Source organism: Xenopus laevis, chromosome 5S (assembly GCF_017654675.1).
Source record: "Xenopus laevis strain J_2021 chromosome 5S, Xenopus_laevis_v10.1, whole genome shotgun sequence".
Classification (NCBI taxonomy): Eukaryota; Metazoa; Chordata; class Amphibia; order Anura; family Pipidae; genus Xenopus; species Xenopus laevis.
Genome location: NC_054380.1, coordinates 25,211,490 through 25,233,690, shown reverse-complemented (window position 1 = coordinate 25,233,690; position 22,201 = coordinate 25,211,490). Strand labels below are relative to the sequence as shown.

The 22,201-nt window shown below is 44.2% G+C and overlaps 1 protein-coding gene across 8 annotated transcripts in view; it reads left to right on the top strand.

Moving 5' to 3' along the window:
- Positions 1-1,254: 1,254 nt before the first annotated feature.
- The window catches only part of rtn4.S (reticulon 4 S homeolog), a 35,842-nt gene continuing 14,895 nt past the window's right edge, over positions 1,255-22,201 (top strand). Inside the window, 4 exon segments of one of the 8 annotated variants that reach the window (NM_001089769.1) lie at positions 1,817-2,293; positions 5,023-5,058; positions 9,237-9,293; positions 9,884-12,022. In NM_001089769.1, the coding sequence (NP_001083238.1) occupies positions 1,924-2,293; positions 5,023-5,058; positions 9,237-9,293; positions 9,884-12,022 (2,602 nt within the window). In that variant the 5' untranslated portion in view covers positions 1,817-1,923. 8 annotated transcript variants of the gene reach the window in all.

The window sequence follows — 22,201 nt, the reverse complement described above, 5'->3', positions numbered from 1 at the left end:
TCGACCCGCATCTGCCCAGTGCATTTAGTCCGGCCCGAACCCACCCGACCTCAGCTATCCAATCCCTGAGCAGCTCAACCAGGACATAACTTTTGTTACCAATAATGGAAGAGAATGGACAGAAGATAAAGTCATCTGCACTCCTGAAGTCAACATCATTGTGACAGCAGGGGGGCCCGGCTAATCAAGAAGCACAGTTAGGCCCCTCTTAAACCCTAAAACTCTCCGGGCCCGGGACAACACTCCCCCCTGATGTAAACTGGAAAGAGTAAGGAGAAGAAAGCAAATAATTTCAATACTACAAACATAATTAAAGATGACCAAGTGAAAAGTTGCTTAGAATTGGCCATTCTATAACAGACTAAGTTCATTTAAAGGTGAACCCACCCAATGAGCCTGCGTGAGAGAAGGGAAATGATAGTCCATGGTGCACAAACCTCATACACATATGGAGCTCTGTAAGTACTGTGGGCACAATAGTGGCTGTTTTGTGTCATTCAGGGCCCGAACTACAGAGGAAGCAGACCCTGCAGTGAGCAATTTCCATTTATCTCGGTAGAATAGCTCTGCTTACCAATGTTTTATTGCACTGAATTGAATTTGCTGTGGGGTCCAGTAACATCCAGTTCTACCACTGCCCCCCCCCCTCCCCCCTCACCTGCATGGTATATGCCACAGTAACCCCCAGTTATACCACTACCTCCCCCTCCTCACCTGCATGGTATCTGCCACAGTAACGCCCAGTTATACCACTACCTCCCCCTCCTCACCTGCATGGTAGCTGCCACAGTCACGCCCCCAACTAGTCAACAAGCAGGGCCCTGTCAAACTTGAATAGCTGCCCAATAACTGAACTGTACATCAGGCTATCCCACCACCATTAGACCCAGACGCTAACACGCCCCAATTTACACAGCTTCCCTAGGCCTGAGCAAAGAGCAAGTGCTGGGGGGTGAGGGAGCGGTCCATTTCCTGCGCCATCATGGGGGGGGGGGGGGTTGGGCGGATAGGGTTGAGGCCAGATGGTATATAACGAAGTCAATGTTATTATATAGGAAAAAGACATAAGTATAGTCAGGGCGCAATTCACCAATAATAAATGGGGGCGGGCCTTCGGGAAATCTCATGTTGGCTCTGTCAGACCCTAAAGCCGACGGCGGCCCGCTGCTGCACCCAGCACGTGATCTAATGCGACTGCGACACTGTGAATCTGCATCTCACTAGCTTTATACAGAGAGCGCTGTCGCTCGTGTAAATGGAACATCACGAGCCCACGATGACTCAACAGACTGAGCAGCGGCGGAAGGGCACGGCCAAGGGATAACTCGCTCCCATCAGGACCACTGACAGCTGGACTTCCTCGCTCCGCCCACTGGCTTCATCCCTCGATCCTATTGCATACAAAGTTATCAGTCATTCAAGCGGCCCTTCCTTATTGGCTGAAATCTAGTTAACCTGGCAACAGTATGCTATTTCAGAGACTTTCCAACGCGCCTTGTGAATTCCTCTTCTACGCTTCAGTGGCTTCCGAGAGCGAGTTGCTATTGGTTCGATTGCTTGTCGGTCAGAAGGGCTGGACTTCTGGTTTCCGCAACAACCTCCATCTCTACTTGAGATGGGCAGTCTAGTCATACTCTGTTCCGCCTGCCGAGCGCGTTCCAAGTTGCGATTGGTTGGAGCGAGAAAGGCGCCGTGTGCGGCGGCGGCCATGTTTGTTACTGGTGTTGGCTGCGATTGAGTCACTAGGGCGTGGCACCGTGCCCGAGCCTCGCTCCCCCCATCTCTGTATTGTTATCGCCACTGCCTCACCTCCTCCTTTCTGCCGCTCCTCACACGGGTGGCGCACTTGTCTCTCAGCCGGCGACATAAGGCGCAGTTTCCCTGTTCTGCCGCTGCCGGGTGTAGCCAGTGCCGTCTCCCGCCATGGATGAGCAATCTCCAGACATTTCCTCCAGTCACTCGGGGGACGAGAGGAGGGAGCCGGCTCAGCCGGGGGAGAGGAAGCCTTGGGATGATTTCGATGACGTGCTGGACCTGACCGGGGGAGCGGGACAATTCTCTCAGCCGTTCTCTGGATCCCACCCGGCCCGGGACATTGAGGAGGAGGAGGAGGATGAGGAAGAGGAGAGGGGCGCTTGGAAGGACAGTCTGGAGCCTTCGCCCGTAGAGGAAGAGCCCGGCAGCATCGACAGCATCAGCCCCGTGTCCCCCCACTCCCCCGCCGTGCCCAGCGCCCCCATGGAGGAGCCCGAGAGGCCGCCAGCGCCGTGTACTGCCCCCTCCGGATCTGTGGGTGAGTGTCTGCCTCTGCCTGCCATTAGCCCCTGTACAACTGCAACTCACTGCAGCGCCCACAGCACACGGGCTGCCTGTCTCGCCTTCCACATCTCCGGGGCCCCTGTGGACAGGACGATTCCATTAGATTTAGGGTGGCTGGCCGTGTTGTCAGTTTTAGTGCTAGACAGTTGGCAGCTCCCAGGTCAGGCTGTAGCGCTGGCGCATGTAACCTGCCAAGTCCAAGTCCAGCTACTGCCGCTGCAGATGTGCCGGGAGGTGTAGTTCTTGCACTCGCTTTCCCCTGCGCGTCACGTACAGCGGCTGTGGCTGAAGCGACTGTCTGTGGCCCCTTTAATGGCACTGATATGTGCGACTGAGCCGCTTCCTGATCCCTGCGGATTTGCCCTGCTGTGTCCTGCCCTTATAACCGGCCTGGTGCACAATATATAGATCTATATAGTCTCCTACTTACCCCCGCCCCCATTTATACATGTACTTACCTGCCACATAATAATATATAAATATGTACTTACCTCCCCATAAAATATATATATATATATATATATATATATATATATATATATATATATATATATATATATATATAATATTTCCCATGTCCATTTTAGAGGAGGCAGCCTTGAAGCTTGAGGCAGCCAGGGGAGAGACTCAGACAAGAGGCCGCACCTGCTTTGTGTGAGTAAAGAATAAAGTCAGACAGTTCTAATAATGACACGGGAAGAGCACCTGCATTACCTGCGCTGGGGAACGATCCTGAGTGGGGGGGGTTAACTATGTGTTGACACTTCCAGAACCTCTTCAATTTGATGCCCTGTCACTGTGTAGCTGCTGCGTAGCTCTTATAAATGAGTGATGATGATGATGGTTGGTGATAGAGATGCAGAGAGGAACATGTGCTCAGTGTAACGACTCTTCTCCCCATTAATTGGCAAGTGGCCGCCTGTCGTCATTGTGTACAGTAAGCCGGTGCCTGGCTATTGCTAAGCCTTCCTGCTACTTGTGTATGTGACTCTTACAGCTGCCTTTGCACCCGCCATTCCTGCGCCAGTGTCGGTTGTCTGTGTGGCCGGAGTGTGGGAAGCAGTGGGCGCACGTTAGACATCTGCACATGGGGTGGGGCAGTGTCAGCTGCTCAGAGAAACCTGATTCATGTCGGAGGAAGTCATGGGTTTAGGGGGTGTGACCGGTGCCAGGCTCCACCATCACAACCCCCCCAGTAGTCAGAATCTGCACCAAACTGTTTTTTTATAATAGTCTCCCAACTAATGGGAGGAATTGCTAATTGTAATGCAGTTCTCCCAGAGCAGAAACAAAGGAAGAGGCAGTTAAACGTGCAGAATGATTCTGTATGTGCCTCTACCATTGTGCACTGGAGCTCAGTCATCGCTATACAGGGCCAGCCCTAGCAACTAACACGGGGTTCAAATACAGGATTTATTGGGGTCGCTTTCAGTTAGGATAATTCAATGATGGTGTCGTGTAAGAACTTTATTGTGGGTGGGTGTAACACTGTGCATAATAAACTCCCAAGAGGTGTTAATGGGACAAGCTGTCATGGAAAAACATCCCTTGGATGGAAAATAAAAACACAAAGGCCGTTCCTACTCCACCCAGCAGTATCCTAAATACACTGAAATATTCTTAAAGGGCTGTGTTCACCTTTGCTTAAAATAATCCCTGTAGGTGGGACTTGGAAATGTCTTCTCCCTATACTTTTATTTAAATAAAAAATAAAGTTTCCCAATTTCTGAACCTCATTTTAAAGCACTAGTGGAGAGTAGTTTGGTTTTCACTGCTCTATCGCCTCCTATACCAGAGCGGGTGTCTTACTGGAAATAATGAGCTCTGTATAAACAAACCATAATTATTTAAGATAAGGAGTTCATTATACAGAACTGTGGAATGGTCATTAATTATACGAGCTTCAGCTGTGCTGGGCAGAACCACAAAGTGGAAGTGGTTTAGTTGAAGAAATAATAAAACCCATAGATGTTTCTTAATCATAACAATAAAGTGTGCTCCACATAAGCCCTATCTGTGTTCAAAAGGGTGAATACTGCCCCTTTAACCAGGCCTAATTTATTTTAATATAGCAGTGTCTCTTACAGCCAAAGTGTGTATGGTCTACGAAGAACAGAAATATATCATTTTTAGAAACCTGTGCCATATCATGACTTAAACCTCTTGTGCAAGTCATGTGACTGTGTGGCCCTTATCTCTGAGTTTTTTCCATTGGACTGATTTTATTTGTCCTTTTACAAATGTGACCGGCTAGATAACATGACAGTTGCAGAGTCACATGATCTGTAGGTCAGTTGACCGAATCAAGTTAATTGTGATTGCAAATAAGAGGCCAAGTACACAGAGGCTCTCAATGAATAAAGGCTGTTTTTTAACATTACCCTTAAATGCAGTTGGCAGAGCTGTGTGTATTCTGACCTGGGCCATTCTAGGCTTTCTGTAGGATCAAGTTGACGGTGTAGAATGAAGGTGTAGGGTCAAGCTGAAGGTGTAGGGTCAAGCTGAAGGTGTAGGGTCAAGCTGAAGGTGTAGGATCAAGCTGAAGGTGTAGGATCAAGCTGACGTGTAGGCACGTGAAACCATCTGCAGTTCTACTTTAGACGCTTCTAGTCTTCTATCCATAGTCCGTGTGCCCCAGGCTCTCATTTCACATTTCTGCTATGGCACATGATGACTGACATGTATGTTCTGTTTTATTTCCAGCCTTTACATTTTTAGGCCGGAGGCTCCCGGAGGAAGGTAATATATGTACAACGTGCCATCTGCAGTTCAGGCTAAATTCTTCCATTAATTTAATTATAATTGGATGCACCAAATACCCCCCAATCATTTCAGATATTTGTGGAGATTTCCTGCCAGTCTTTAAAGGGCTTGTTCACTTTTACGTATGTTATAGAATGGCTCATTCTAAGCAACTTTTCAATTGGCCTTTTTTTTTTTTTATTCTTCTTCTTGAGGCTCTTTCTAGCCTTTAAATAGGGGTCTCTGATCCCATCTAAAAACAAATGCTCTGTAAAAGCTACACATTTATTGTTACATCTACTTTTTATTTCTTCCTCATCTTTCTATTCAGACCTCTCCTATTCATATTCCAGTACCTTATTCACATTAATGTATAGTTGCTAGGGTAATTTGGACCCTCCAACTGGCTGGAATTGCCAGTTGGAGAGTTGCTTTTTTTTGGCAACTGGAGAGCTGGAAAGCTAAATAACGCAGTGCAAATATTAAAATGAAAACCAATTGCAAATTGTATCAGAATCACTCTCGCTACATCATACTAAAGGTTCATTTAACGGTAAACAACCCTTTAAGTTAACTTTTAGTATGTTATAGAATGTTTATTTCTAAGCAACTTTCAATTGGCACTTTTTTCTTTCTTATAGTTTTTTTTTTTAATTGTCTTCCTCTTGTTTCATTGGGGGGGGGGTCACCATCACCATCTAAAAAACATGCTGTGTAAGGCTACAAAGTTCTTGTTATTGCATCATACTAAGTTCATTTGAAAGAGAACAACCCCTTTAATTTCTTTTGTATGTAATTGTGGAACAATGCCTTCATCTCTAAATTCTAAACCTCAGAAAGCAAACATTGTGCAAATAGCTGATCGTATACATAATGAGCACGTGTATGTAATTGCAGTCCTGTTTCTTGTTCCCTCCATCCATTGAAACCAGTATTACTGGGCTCACTTTGTAAGAATTCCCAAGTGCCGGCAAACACAGGAACCACACGGGGACTGTGCAAGTGGCAGTAGAGTTAAACAGATGTCACAGGTGATGGCTCTATGTGGCTCCCATGTTTGCTGGGATTTAATCACTTTCAGTACCTTCTCTGGTTTGTCCAGAATTACCTGGAGGGGAGGAGTTATGCTGTAATTTAACAGGTTCATCATTTGCGCTGGATACAGGGATCCGTTTCAGAGCTCTGACCTACACAGTGTTTCTCGTGTGACTCACTGAGTATTTGTATCATTATGTGACTGATCTATGATTATGTGTTTATCACGAAACGCGTAAGGCTGTGGACACCATAAACTTCACTTTGAAATTTATCTGCCTGGTGGAAGATTGCCTTCATTGAGAGCCTGCTCCAAAAACTTATTTTATTTTTTTTTGAAGGTCACTGAAGCAATTCTGTACTAAAGCCAGGGTCATACCGGGCCAGCGGGACACTGGGTGAAAATAACCCAACACCCCTGCAGGCCCAGGCCCGCTCCCCTTACTTCCACCCCTGTCGATCAAAGAAATTATGCAAAAAGGGATGCGGGGGGTACAGAAGCGGATGTGCGGCTGGGGGCAGGCCTACTGCAGCAGCCCCGGTGGGCCCAGACCCCCGCATTCCAACATTGACTAGAGTAGCAAATCCAAATTGTTTCAGGCATTAGTTGCTCACATGTGCCATAACCCAAACAACAGTTAGCCTCTGATATGCACAGCTCGGAGGCTAACTGTTGTTTGGGTTATGGCACATGTGAGCAACTATTGCCTGAAACAATTTGGATTTGGGAGGCAGTCGCCATCCTGAGAACATGTGTAACATGAAAGATCAGAAACTAACCGATACATTTTTTTTTTTAAGTTGTAATATTGGTGTGTAGGTGCATCTCAGGTCATTTTTGCCTGGTCATGTGCTTTCAGAAAGAGCCAGTGCTGCACTATGGAACTGCTTTCCAACAGGCTATTATTGCTCATACTCGATGTAACTGAAGGAGATGCAGTGGGACATGGATTTTTACTATTGAGTGCTGTTCTTATATCTACCAGGGAGCTATTATCTGGTTACTTTCCCATTGTTCTGCTGCTGGGAGGGAAGGGAGAGGGTGATATTACTCCAACTTGCAGTGCAGCAGTAAAGAGAGACTAAAGTTTATCAGAGCAAAAGTCACATGACTGTGGTCACCTGGGAAACTGACTGAGTAGCACTATTAACTGATGCGTTTCTCCATTGCTGCATTTGCAGATGGCTCCCCTTTTGCGCAGCATGAACCCCATTGATCTCGTCTCTTAACACTGGGGAACGGGTGCATTGTCCGCTGGAAATGGAAAAAGCAGTTACATTTGGAAGCAGTTTTCTAGTTTGTAATTGATCTGATGTATGTTTAGTCGTGGTCAGCAGTGCAGTGTAGTGAAAGTCCAGTGCAATTTGCAGATTTGTAAAGAAAGCCACTCTTAACGGGTTGGTTTTATGTAAAGGACTTTGCTAGTGTATTATGGGTTTATCCGGGAACCCTTTAAGACTTAAGTTTTCATTTAAAGACATTTGTTTAGAATTGTGCCAGACAGCTGCAAATCATTGGGTTTAAAGGCAGCGCAAGTCTGAGACTGCTCCAGATGCCTCATCCAGCAGTTGCCACCCCTGCGATTGTTACCGGTCCCGCTTGTTACTGTAAGTTCCATCCATACTGCGCTTCTGAGGAGTCTCGCCCACTGTCCTCCTTTCCCATCTAAATGAATTCCTAAATTTAGTTTTTGCTTGTTTGTTACTCAGTAGGGAATGTCGTTGCTGCCGTATGTGAGTTGCTTTGGCAACTGTAGTTTATATAAACACGCTGCTGTGTAGCCATGGGGTCAGCCATTCAAACACAGTATACACAGTAGATAACAGATATATTCGGAAGAATCCCATTGTATACTACAGAGCTTATCTGTTATCTGCTGTGTATCCTGTGCCTTTACTCTTTTTCAGCTTTAAATGGCTGCCCCCAAGGCTACGCAGCAGCTTGTTTATATAAACTATAGTATAAACATCAGTTGTACTAATGTAGCATTCATGTTTTGGTGTTAACGTGCCTAACACAGAAGCTGAAAGTTCCTGGCAGGGAACACCACAAAATTATGAAATCCGAAACATTCAGAATTAAATTTGTACTTCTGCAACTGTTTTGACAAAACAAGTTCAATTTTTAAAGTTAGAATTGAAATGTGTGATTTCTCTTACCTGATGAGAAAATCCCAAGTTCCATTTCATATTATTTCATAGTCTTCTATGATTTGATTTACTCTGGTGAGTAAATCAACCAAACTGTATTATTCCATAAATGAAAGGCTGGGGTACCCCATGGGCACCTTCTGCAATCTGGCTTGTTCCTAACACCGAGCTGTGTGATTGGTGCATAGACAGCCGGCATGCTGTGGCAACATAGAGCATGTTCTGGGTTGCCAAATGAATGGCTAAACCAGCAGTGTTGTTGGCTTTGGGAATTACAGATGGAGAGAGCGCTTCACTGTCATTGGGCTGTTCTGAGGGTATGTGGGTTCATAACGCATCCAAATACCAAAGAGCAGTTGACTTGAACTTTTAGTTTCATGTGTTGTTTCCAGAATATTGTTTTCTTCAATTCCTTTCCTGGAAAGGCTTGTTCATTCGAACACATTTATGCTGTCTGATGTAAATATATGTTGGTATTTTACAGTTATGCTATAATTGCTTCTCTGAATACTGTTTTCTTACCTGTCTGTTATGTATATCCCTCTCAACTCTTAAAGGAGAACGAAAGCCTAACTAAAGAAGTAGCTAGAGATCTTGTACATTATGTCTTGTGCTTCTGTACCAGCCCAAGGCAACCACAGCCCTTTAGCAGTAAAGATTTGTGTCTCCAAAGATGCCCCAGTAGCTCCCCATCTTCTTTTCTGCTGATTCACTGCACATGCTCTGTGCTGCTGTCACTTACTGAGCTTAGGGGCCCACTCACAATATACAGTACACATAGAATTGAAATGTCCTAATATAAGGCTGATTAGTAATTAATACAGATAATTACTACATGAAACCAGTGCAATTAGCATGTTTAACCATGTTCATGTGGTTATAGGGTGTAGTTCTTCTTTAATTAAATCTTTTCTGATTGCCCTGTTTCCTTTTGCTTCCTGTCTAATTGGCTACATTTCCACTAAGGTCTCCTTGTGTTTGTTTTTCAGATGAGAACCTTTTCCCTCTTCCTGCTGCATCTGCGCACCTGATGCACGCCTCTGCAGGCAAGTTCTTTCTGCTATCCTGCACTTTCTCATCATTAACACTCTCTCTCCTTCTTGCTCCTTCACTTATTATTGGTTACTGGGTTATTGTGGCCATGTCTGTCCATCTGTCTACTGAGCTTGGGGCGAGATTATTCCACGTGTCCATTCTTGTATTTTTACCTGACTGCATTCACAATCCATTACATTGCTTCCTAAAGAAAACTAAAACACTCATGGCACATTCACAAAATTTAAATCTTTACTTCATCGAAGCATTACGAATATCAACGTCTTTTGATCCTCTAGGACATTCTGACGACGGTCCCTAGAGGAACCCCTAAATGTCTGTAATCCTTTGATGGAGTAAAGATTTAAATTCTGTGAATATGTGCCATGACTGCTTTCATTTCTTCATCTGCTTGGGGTACCATTAGAGTGTTGTCTAAATGCAAATGCCTAGGAATGCAGTAAGATGCCTTATATGAGAAATATATAGAGCGTGAACGCTACAAATAAAAAGCCATATTTCTCTAATAAATCTACTTTATCTGTGTACTAATTTGCTTATGACTGCTACTGATAACTTTACTTTCTGTTCGTGGTCACAGACAAAATAATGGAGCCTTATAGCACTGTATCTACTGGCCAAGAGGAATTTGCATCTGTGCTGCTTCAGTCTACTGCTTCCCTCTCTTCTTTGCCTTCTCTGTCCACTGATTCTTCTAAAGAGCATGCAGAAACTGTCGCTTTTCCTACTGGCTTAGCTGCCACTGAAGCTTTGCAAGAACCCACCGATAACATGTATAGCGTATCGAGGATCACCGGTCATTTACCATTATCCGATAATTTAGAAACTAAAGCTTTAGACCAAGTTAAAGAAGAGGTGATCTTTTCCGAGAAGGGTTATGTAGTTGATCATCCAACATCACAACAAGAGACCATCTCTGAAGAGCATGCTAAGTTGTATTCCCAGTCTGCTAAAGAGATGTTTTCAGGTATGCTTCAGTCTGTTGCACCTCCTCATGAAGAGTTTACTGATATCAAGGAAGTCTATGATCCGTACGTTGACTTCAAACCGTTCATGAGTTCAAAGTCAGGTGATGTTGGCTATGAAGTGAGTGATGTTGCAGAAAAATTTCAAGTTGATGTTGGCCGTCTAAACTTAGAAAGCGCAGTAAAGCATGAGGAGAAATCTAGTGAAGAGATGGAAATTGACTCCATTTCAGATGATATTTCTCCATTGACACCTGAACTTTTACCAGATTCCACAGACTATGATATGTTTGCTACTGTGGAGCAAAACATTCCTTTTTCTTTCGGGGGAGGCCATGTGGCTGGAAATAAAACAGATGAAAAAAAGATTGAAGATATTGAAGCTCAGAAAACCTCTGTGGGTTTTGGTTTGAAAGTTGCAACAGTCAATCCATTCTATAATGAATCAGCCCAAGAAAGTGAGTATGTTACAACTCATGTTGCAACCCATGTTTCCACCAAACCAGAGGGTCCAACGCCAGATATTGTACAGGAAGCCTATGAGAGTGAGGCTTATGATACTGGAATACCAAAGCAAACGTATGAATCAAATGTTGATTTAGTCCAGACAGCTGCTAATTCTGTGCAGGAAAAAGTCAGCCCTACAGCACAAGCTCCTGCACTCCTTGAAGAGACTGACTCTGTCTCTTCACCAGTTTTGCCTGATATTGTCATGGAGGCACCTTTGGCTTCTGCTTTAGAAACAGTTGCTCTTAAACCAGATATATCTCCAGTAGGTATTAAGCCTCCTGCCCGAGTTGAAAAGACCAAGGCTGAACCTGAAAAGCCACCATCCTATGAAGAAGCTGTAACTGAAGTGTTGCAAAATCAGGACCTTGCTGCTGCTTTAGGGGGCTCCAAACAAGGAGCAGTGGTTGAAGAAACCGAAACACCCTATATATCCATAGCCTGTGACTTGATAAAGGGAACCGAATCTGTTGCCTCCGGTTTTACAGAGTTTTCTAAACTTAAGCAGAATGAGTTTGAGTCACAGTTCATGGAGCCCTCCGATGAAAGCTCACCAGATTCTGAGTGCAGCGAACCTTCGTACAAGCAATGGGATTCTGAAGTTGTCCAGAAAGAGGCTTTCTCTATTAAAACAGAAAGTGTAAATGCACAAAGCATCATTATTCCAGAACAAAAACAAGTATTCGATCAAAAATCAGAAGAGTCTTCTCCATCCAAATCTTATTTAGACTCTTTCCAACCTGAGATTTGTGTTTCTAAAGATACTTCTGATCTCTTTGCAAAGGGACTAACTACTCTGCTGCAAGAGAAGCCTCTACAGATGGAAGAATTGGATGAAGGTCTCTCTTTGGAAAAATTACCCTGTACAAAATATTCACCAGTGAGTGAGAGTCCAGAGCCCAGGCCATCCCCAGTTCCAGAAGATCTGAGTTCTAAACTTGGTGACATTCAGAAGGAAGTGCTAATTGCCAAGCAACCCGAAGACAAGGTTCAGAAAAATAAATCCAACCTTGACTTTGTGCCAGAAAACATAGAATTTACCCCAGCTGTTCAGAAGCCTGATGACTCTGGTAAAGCCGTCTCTGATACTTTTGGTGGGGTAGATACCACCACTAAGGGTGGTTCAGCAGTTCATGAAGTAAAAGTCGATAAACCTAAACCCCCTTCGAAGGAAGATGATGGTTCCAAACTTCCTAAAAAAGAAAGCAAAGCTTCTACAGTATCCTCGTCTGATTTCATGAATTCAGGTAACCATTTCCTACTTGTACATCAGGATTTTATTTTATTAATTTTGCTTCAATAAACCCCTTACATCAGGCATGTCCAAAATCAGGCCCGGGGGCCAATTGCGGCCCGTTTTCAAATTTACACTGGCCCTCTGCCTCCATCACGAAATGAATAATAATGCGGTCCTCCAGCACAGTGCAATCAGGAATCGCATAGCCATAGCAGTGATATTTGGGCACATTAGTGAAATGATCTGCCACTTGGTCTATACTGCTACCTGTGTGCTGAAGGTGTTAGTAATAGAAACGTACTGGCACAGATGACGCGCCACTCTCTCATACTTCTTTAGTTTACAGTACTGGCATGTCAGTACGTCTATTGACACCTTCAGCCCTAAAGAAGCATGTGAGAGCGGTGCATCACTATGTGCCAGTACGTATTACTATCACCTTCAGCACACAGGCAGCAGTATAGACCAAGTGGCAGAACATTTCATTAATGTGCCCAAATAATCCTGCTACGGCTATGTGATTCCTTGGTTAAATGAGTTAAATGATGTTAATGGGTCAAAGAATGTCAGGCTGAATGGTTGGCCCCCACACATTTTCACCTCACCAAATCTGGCCCTCGTTGAGAAAAGTTTGGACACCCCTGCCTTACATAATTATATTGCAGCAGTTATTAGTCTTTCCCCCGGTTTCTCTTAATTACAAAATAGCATTAGTGTGGGTGTCACAAGCAGGGGGACAGAGCCTTTGCTCTGTGCATTAATTCTAATTTTAATGTGGTCCCTGGGGGTAGCAGTTGTCTCTGTCATTAATAAGTTTTATTTTGGCTGCTTTGTAAATGGGGCAGAATGCACTTTGTTGCCATAGCAAATAATCCAGAGGAAAGCTTCCCGTGGGTGGTGAAATACCCCTTATAAGCTATTGGTGGCTGCTCTGTAACCCTCTTCTTTTAAACAAAAGCTGCAGCATTTTGCTTTGCTTATATGTCAGGAATAAATACATTGTAGTACATATATGACCTCTATTATGCACAGTATTTGGGCCTTGGGTGTTGAGAAGGGTTAGTTACATATTGTGGCACCTTATTGAAGGGACATGATTCTGATCTATTTTTTATGTACAATTACCATTTAAAACTATTTCCTTTTGGACTTTTAATAAGTGTGTGGGCAGGCCTCTCCTTTCATTATAGACAATCCTGTGTTTGTAGAAACAGTTTTTATTCTGCCTAGTCTCTGATGAGTGCTGTTCCAATGTTTACCACAAGGTGGTGCATGGAGCCATATTCAGCAGTGCAGACCTTTTCTGATCTCATATTGACCTGGAGGGTAAAGCTGGCCATAGACGCAAGATTTTTGGACTGTGTGTGGAGAGTCCCGCTTTTTTAGTCCCATGCAGATTGGTCCTTCGGCTAGGTTAAAAGATTTCTGTCGGCTGCCGTTAATTTCTTTGCATGTATTGGCGATCGGACGATTCTTTTTTTTTTTTTACTATTTGGTCTGAAAGGTTAGTGGCAGGTCTGGAGATGGGGAAGTCCGATCTTTCGAGGATTCGTCTATGGCCAGCTTAAATTGTGCTCCAATCTTCAGTTAGGGTCATAGCACATGGTAAGATTTTTTTGTCCGTGGTTGAATCTGTGCAACAACGGCTGGTTGATCTCTAGAAAATGCCAGCCCCGTTGATAACATTTTAATTGAACAAGTTATTTACATTATTAGTAATGAGTCCGCTTAATCATAGGGATTGAGAAGAAAGGCAATGTCTTGTGATGCTGTGAATTAATAGTGTTTTTAGTGTTTTCTAGTTCTACTATGGCAACTCCTTTTTGGGAGATATGTCACCCATAGTAGTGCAGATTTACCGTAGGAGACAAATCTTACTGTGTGTCACACCACATGTTTTTAAATAGGTGAGGGGTAGATCAATGCTTTCTAGATCTAGGATTGGGTGTCACTGTCCTCTCCCTCACTGTAATTAGGATGTGGGAAAATTCTTGGCTGTCACTGCACTATTTACAGGTGTATGTACAGCCTTTACTGTACAAGCTGAAGCTAATGGCATATGGGTAGCGGTACTAGTGGTGGTAATCATGTTTTGTTAAGGGTATCCTATATAGGGCATTTTATCTGTCATTGGCCACCATTCCTGATCTCTGAAAAAAGCATTTTACAGCAGATGTCCTCCTCCGACACTGCATGTTAGTGTGGAGCAGCATGGAGACCTCTTATCTGCTCTGGCAGCTGAATCCTTTGACATTAATGGCACACGGGACTGTCCATCTAACTGTGGCACAACGTCTGTAAACGGTAGAGTGAAGGCACATATCTCCCACAATGCTCTATGCGGAGGATAATAGAGGTGAAGCGGCATGCAGTGATGTCACCACCAGGGGGTGGGGAAGCAGGAAGTGAGTGGGAGGTTCTTTCTGAAGAATGGAGAGTTGTAAACTTCTGTATAGGAGCAGGTCTGTTATAGTTTCTGCAATAAACAGCCTAAGGCTGATGGCACAGCAGGAGATTAATTGCCAGTGATAAACCTCCTCTTCTGCTAGCGAGACGTGTACCATCAGTCTTCCGCCTCCTCTTCTTCTGCAGGCCAGATGTGTCCCTTCAGTCTTCCACCTCTTCTTTTGCGGGCGAGATGTCCGTTCAGCCTTCCGCCTCCTCTTCTTCTGCGGGCGCGATGTGTCCCTTCAGTCTTGGCCTCCTCTCCTGCGGGCGAGTTGTCTCTTCATTCTTTCACCTCCTCTTCTCTGGGCGAGATGTGTCCCTTCAGTCTTTCACCTCTTCTTCTTCTGCGGGCAAGATGTGTCCCTTCAGTCTTGGCCTCCTCTTCTTCTGCGGGCGAGACGTGTCCCTTCAGTCTTGGAATCCTCTTCTTCTGCGGACGAGACGTGTCCCTTCAGTCTTTCACCTCCTCTTCTATGGGCGAGATGTGTCCCTTCAGTCTTTCACCTCCTCTTCTTCCACGGGTGAGATGTGTCCCTTCAGTCTTTCACCTCCTCCTCCTCTTCTGCGGGCGAGACGTGTCCCTTCAGTCTTGGCCTCCTCTTCTTCTGCGGGCGAGACGTGTCCCTTCAGTCTTGGCCTCCTCTTCTTCTGCGGACGAGACGTGTCCCTTCAGTCTTGGCCTCCTCTTCTTCTGCGGACGAGACGTGTCCCTTCAGTCTTTCACCTCATCTTCTTCTGCGGCGAGATGTGTCCCTTCAGTCTTGGCCTCCTCTTCTGCCGGAAGATGTGTCCCTTCAGTCTTCCACCTCTTTTTCTTCTATGGGCGAGATGTCCGTTCAGCCTTCCGCCTCCTCTTCTTCTGCGGGCGCGATGTGTCCCTTCAGTCTTGGCCTCCTCTTCTGCCGGAAGATGTGTCCCTTCAGTCTTCCACCTCTTTTTCTTCTATGGGCGAGATGTGTCCCTTCAGTCTTTCACCTCCTCTTCTTCTGCCGGCGAGATGTGTCCCTTCAGTCTTCCACCTCTTTTTTTTCTGCCTTTTACAGTAAGAACTTATTACAGAGTCTGCCATTTAAGTGAATTCCCTTAGCTCCCAAGGCTTTGGGCCAAGTGCCAAAATGCATATGTTCTTGTTTTGTTCTTTTCTGCCGGTGTCTGTGCACGCCAGCCCTGTCGTTTTGCCAGTTGGACCAATAACCAAATGAAGGAATTCCACCAGCGGGGATATCTTACTTCTGTGCTCACATGAGGATTTTGGAAGGAGTTTGGAAAGATTGCAGGTTAAAGAAACTATTTTTTGCCCCATGGAGATGAGCCAAAATCATTTAGAAACTCCTTTTATATAGAACAAGACAGTGGTGTGTGGCGTTATGGCTGTGACACATAGAGGGCGCCAAACATCTGGGATGTCTATATGCAGAATACAAAGTGGCAAAGCTTTGAGTTGCCCATCGCCAAGAATGTTCCTTTATAATTCACACAACCCTGGTACCGAGTGCTTTTAATAACAATATTGTATAGTGTTTTCATGCTGATAAACTTTGTGTTCCAGAGGTTTTGAGAATTCCTATACAAGTAAATGGGGTGAAAGGTGTCGGGCTGACAAAGCCCTTTTGTTCCATAGCTTGGATACTGGGTAGCACTGGATATCCATCCCCAGAAAATCAGGCAGGTTAATGGGACATTATTATACGTCTGTTTGTATATTCACTAACCTGTTTTACTACAGCCCCAGTGCTAAAATACAGCGTCGGTCTGGCTGCCATACAGTGTGCTGAGCTGCACCGAGACGCCGCTGCCACGTGGTGGAGAAGTGATAGTGCTGCATAAAAACAAACTGCTCCAGATAAGGGCAGATAAGCACTGATTATAGGACGTTGTACCATAAACTTATTATGCAAGTTAAACCCATAGTGCTATCTGCTGAGCAGACTGGCTGTGTCCCCTGCTTGATTTAAAGGAACAGTAACCCCAACAAAAATAAAAGCATTTGAAAGTAATTGAAATATGATGAACTGCTGTCCTGAATTGGTACAACTGGTGTGAGGTGCTTCAGAAACGCTACTATAGTTTATATAAACAAGCTGCTGTGTAGCCATGGGGACAGTCATTCAATAACAGGATACAGAGTAGATAACAGATAAGTACTACTATAGTTTATAAAAACAAGCTGCTGTGTAGCCATGGGGGCAGCCATTCAATCACAGGATACACGGTAGATAACGGATAAGTGCTGAAGAATCCCATTGTATACTGCAGAGCTTATCTGTTATCTCCTGTGTATCGTGTGCTTGAATGGCTGCCCCCATGGCTACACAACAGCTTGTTTATATAAACTATAGTAGAGTTTCTCAAGCAAACACACCAGTTTTACCAGTGCAACACAAAACTATATTGTTTTGTCATGCCTTTAAAAGCTTTAATTTTGTTTTGGTGTTACTGTTCCTTTAAACTAAGGAGTTATTCACCTTTAAATTAACATATAGTATGATGCAAAGTGGGATATTCTGATATTCTGATATTCTGATATTCATTTGCAATTGGTTTTCTTTTTATAATTTATGTTTTGAATTAAGGTGGCCTTACACTGTAAAATCTGCCCTTGTATGGCCACCTATTTATGTTTGTACTCGGCAGCTCTCCAGTTTTGCAATTTTAGCAGTTGGGTTGCTAGGAACCGAATTCCCCTAGCAACCATGCACAGATTTGAATAAGAGACTGGAATATGAATAGGATAGGCCTACGTGGAAAGATGAGGAATAAAAAGTGTCAATAAGAATAAATGTGTAGCCTTACAGAGCCTGGAGAGAACCAGAATAAGAAGACCAATCATTAAAGAACTATGAATAATAAATAAAGAAGACCAATTGAAAAGTTGGTTAAAACTGGCCATTCTATAACATACTAAAAGTTAACTTAAAGGTGAATCATTCCTTTTAAACACAACTTCAACTGATCTCTTTCCCTCCCCATCAGGTATAAATAAGTCCCAGGACAGGCTGCATTAAACAAACAAAATGGGTTTTTGCCTCGGGGCTTATTATAGAAGCTGGAAAATATCATTTGGGATTTTTATTGTGTATTTCCCTTATTGGACTCCTATTAAAGGAACAGTAACATCAAAAACGAATTTTTTAAAAAATTCGTTAGTATACATCAAAAAATTAAACACAAAGGCTTTGTAATTTTAAAGATTTTTTTTTTGTCTTGGTATTTATTTTTGGATGTATACTAACGAATTAAAATTTTTTTTTTTTGATGTTACTGTTCCTTTAACTTGCATATTTACATTGTAAGTGAGAAGAAGCAGGCTGAAATAGGGAAAGTTCGCCTTTAACTTAAGTATTTTTTTTTTTTTTTTTTTTAAATGTCCTAGTCTTAGCAACTCTTCAGTTGGTCTTCATTTTTTAGTTTATTTGCCACTTCATTCTGCCTCTTTCCACATTTTAAATGAGTGGTCTTTGAGGGATGGGAGGGGTGGGGGGATCTGGCAGCCAAATCCTCCTGATTTGTGAGTCTACGATTTTGTTTTGTTTTTTGGTTTAGTCCCTTTTTTTTGTTTATCTTCCATTTAAGCAGTGCCGGATTGCTAGGGTAAATTGGACCATAGCAACCGAAGAGCTGCTAACTAGTTAAAAAGAGTTACAAATTGTGCATTAAGAAACAATGATTTCAATCAAGATCAGTTCCTTCCCAATATTAACTCGTGCATGCCCAGGTTGCTTCACTGGCGATATGGCCGTCCTCCCGGGCACTGAACTCTGTATCATTTATGTGCTTTATCTCTGCCTGGGGTGGGGGTGGGTGGGTAAGAAGATTTCAGCCAACAATTAGCCTTGAGGATTTAGTAGCTTGGTGACAGCCTGGGTGACATCACTAGCCGCACACCCATGAGGCAATCAGGTGACCCAGGGATCAGTAGGGCAGAGACTAATCAGTCTGCCAGGAGTCGGCACCTCACCAGGGCAGCACTTGGGTGTAATGCAACACACTTGCCTCTGATTTCTGACCAGGACCAACCTTGGATTGCCCGTCAGAAATGGCATGTCTGCCCAGCAGCTGGAAAGAGAAGGGTAACCTCTTGTTTGCTGGCCTCTTTCTCTCTCTCTCTCTTTGGGTGGGTGGGGCTTGGCTACAGAGCATACCAGTATCACCATTATCTGCATTGTCTACCTTTGCTTGTGCTGAGCCCCTGTGACCATTCAGGTTGTGTACTAGTCACAGCTCGGAGCCCAGCAGTGCAGCTCAACGGCCAGTGAGTCTATAAAAATAAACTGCTGGTGTGCGAAGTCACAGCCAGGAGATTTGGGTGCTGCGGTGGCAGTGTGAGATGCATGAGCTACGTGTCCATGTGGCCCTAAGGGCTCACACTCCTTTTTCCTCTCCCCCTTTGTGCAGTGCAAGTTTCATAGAGGAACAGCTGCAACGCCGCACTAATGTGATGTTGAAAATGAGATTTCCTCTGCCCTCGGGACTTGCAAAATGTCTCTGCGCTGGGACAAAGGGCAATTGCAACATTCTTGTTGTGTGTCTGCAACGCTGACCTCTCCCATCACTGCTGCTAATCTTATCTTATGCCATCGGGGGCCACATAATACTTTAACTGGATCAGCGTTCATTTAGCTCATTGCTTTGTAACCTCAGCTTGTGGAACCCTTATTCGTTATATATAAATGATTTATAGTATTCTACATATTGACCCTATGCACTGCTTAAAACTGGTCACGTCACTAATTTAACATTTTATAAGGATAGATTTTAAAGGTTAATGACGTCTCTTGTGTAGTTATAGCGCCACCTTCTGCTTTGTGTCTAATAGTTTGTGTGGGTGTGTGGCCTGGATCTACGTGGGGGAATAGTGGGTGCCACTGTATGGGAAAGGGGGAAATCGGATAAAGAGGGGAAATTAAATGAAGGAAGCCAGGGACTAGTAAGGCTGAAATATTGGCTACCTGTCTTCTGATCATTCTTCTTCTCATTGTTGAGAAGAAGAATAGGATTATAGTTCCCTGGGTCCTTCGCTAAACTGTGGCTTTTGCAATTAAGGGGGTTTTTCATCTTCCAAACACTTGTTTTTGTTTTTTCAGTTCAGTTGTTTTCAGATTATTCACTAGAAATATTGTTTTCAATTGCTTATTGCTTTCTGTTTTTTGCCATTTTTTCCCCCCAAAATTGAAGTTTGAAACACCAGAGGCAAGAACCTCAAACTCCAGTTCTGGAAAAACAATCAAAAATAGAAATCAATTGAAGAAATAAATCAAACTCTTTTGCAACCCACCACTAAGTAATTTATATCAGCCATATCTTTTATTGAGCGTGACTATATTGTGCATGGAGGACACAGTGGGGCTCATTTATCAACACTGAGCAAATTTGCCCATGGGTAGTAACCCATGGCAACCAATCAGATTGCTGCATTCATTGTTCTTCTTGCAGCTGGCTTTAAAAATCGAATCTATTGGTTGCTATAGGTAACTGCCCATGTGCAAATTTGCCCAGTGTTGATCAATGAGCCCCAGTGTGCCTAAACAGCCTGTGTGTATGGGCATGATCCCCACTGCTATCTAATAAGATCAGATGCTGATCACTCTTGTCTGTACCAGTAGTTTAGTTGGTTCCAGACAGTTCACCAGAAATAGACTTTTTCACATTACTTTCTATATGTAACCGTTTTTCTAACATTTAATTGTAAAGTTTCATGTTTCCCCTTCTTATCTGTTTGTGAAGCAGCTGTGTGGGGGGGGGGGGGTCAGCGACCTTGTAACTGATCCAGGAGTTGATCGATGTGTTTGTCCCTTCTGAGCAGAATCCCTGAGTTTCATTAAAGGCAGCTGTTAGAATTGATACTTATATCTACTGAAAAATGGAGCAACTAATGGTCAGCCAATTTGAACAGAACCTGCCCCTGGATCACGGAGCTGCCAGGCTGTAGGTTGATGTTCCTGTCTCTGGTGTTTGTCTGGTTTTTATTTGCCTTTATTGGCGCAGATACAGGGTCAATCTTATTTAGTAGGATTTATTTGTGAGTTGCGCAACCTATTTTTTCCATTTGCAAACACTCATGCTGTGAGTCACCAACCAATGTCCCCTATTCTGATTGGCTAATTCCTGCATGAGTCAACCAAAACACCCTACTGACTGGCAGCATGACTGAGGCACAAGGAAATGTTGGGTTGAGGCAGCACAAGACTAAACCATTTTCTTTTCAGTCTGTAATGCTTGTCAGTGCAAACTCCCTGCAGCCTGGGTGCATGTTTTTTCAGTGGCTGTTCCCCTTTAACTGTGTGTAGTGTGCCAGGCAGGCAGTCCATTTAGAGTGAAAAATACAGTTGTCTTAAGCTGGCCATAGATGTTGAGATTTTTAAAAGATCAGATCGTCATCGTGAGACCACGATTTTCTCGGAACGATTGTACAAATTGTCCATCAACTAAAAAGACCAATTTGCAAGGAAAACAAAGGGGAGCTGCCTGCTTGGCCCTGCAAACATAGATAGATTGCACTGGGGCCGGCAAAGATTTTTTAACCTGGCCAATCAATTTCCTGACAGATGTCGGCCGAAAAATTGTAAGACGTTCGATCGTTCGAATCCCACATACCGCACAATAATTTAGAACGATTTCGCTAAAATCGGTCGTTCAGGCAAGCAAAATCTTTGCGTCTATGGGGACCTTAATTCTGCCTGTTGTGCCCAGATCCCTCCCTGCTGCTTTGTCCTGAAACGGCCTTTTTACCAATAAATGTACATTTTGAGTGTAAATGAGGCGAGGGGTCACCAGTACAATTGTGCTTTAGATTTAACATAAATCTGTTGCTTTCTGTAACTTGTGAATCGCATGTTTGGACTTTATTATATCTCAGTGGGGGGGGGGCATTTGAGTGGGTCCTGGCAGAGCCCTTTTCAGTTGCAAATGAAGCTCATTCACACTCCCCCCCCCCCGTGCTCTCCTGCTGTGTTGCCTGCACTTTAGAACAGTCTCAGTCTCTCCCCATTGAGTGAAATCCCTCACTCAGCACTCCGTTAGTCTGGGGTCTGAGGGGGCGGGGCCTCCTCAGGCTGAGTCACAGCAGGCAGTTACGTGAGTGTCGGTGTGACCTCCCGAGTGCACCAGCAGGAAGTGCCAAGAGCCCCAGTTAGTGAGCTGAGCAAGGTCTGGGTACATGCAAGCGCCCACAACATGGATTCCAAAGCCGGTCAGTGATCTCTTTATTCTGTGTGTCTGGGGAATTGCCCAGGGGACTTTTTCTATTGCGTCCTTCTGTCCCAGTGCAGCTTTTTCATTGATTCTTTGTTTAACCGCTTGCCTGGAATTGTGTATAACACACTCACTCTAATATGCAGGGAAGCGCACATAGGAAAGAGCACGGAAATCTTCCTGCAAATGTATCTGTGGGTTGGGAGCTGGAGCCGGTGCTTTGCTGGCTGAGCTTTAACATGTAAGGCATAGAGAGTAAGGCGGCTATTTATAGAGCTACTAAATGCCACTTGTGATTCACTTGCCCGGGGACACCAGCTGCTGCAGCTTCTCTCTCTCTCCTGCCTGCTCTTCCATTGCTAGTATTCCTTCCAGCACACCATCCCCCAACTTTATTAGTATTATTATTCTTCTCCGCTGTTCCTCCAAGTCATACTCTATATTACCTCCAGCCCCCCCACCTTTATTATTATTATTCTACTCTGCTGTTCCACCAAGTCATACTCTTATTAGTCCTGTACCTAATGGGTCACTTTGGCTGCATGTGTGC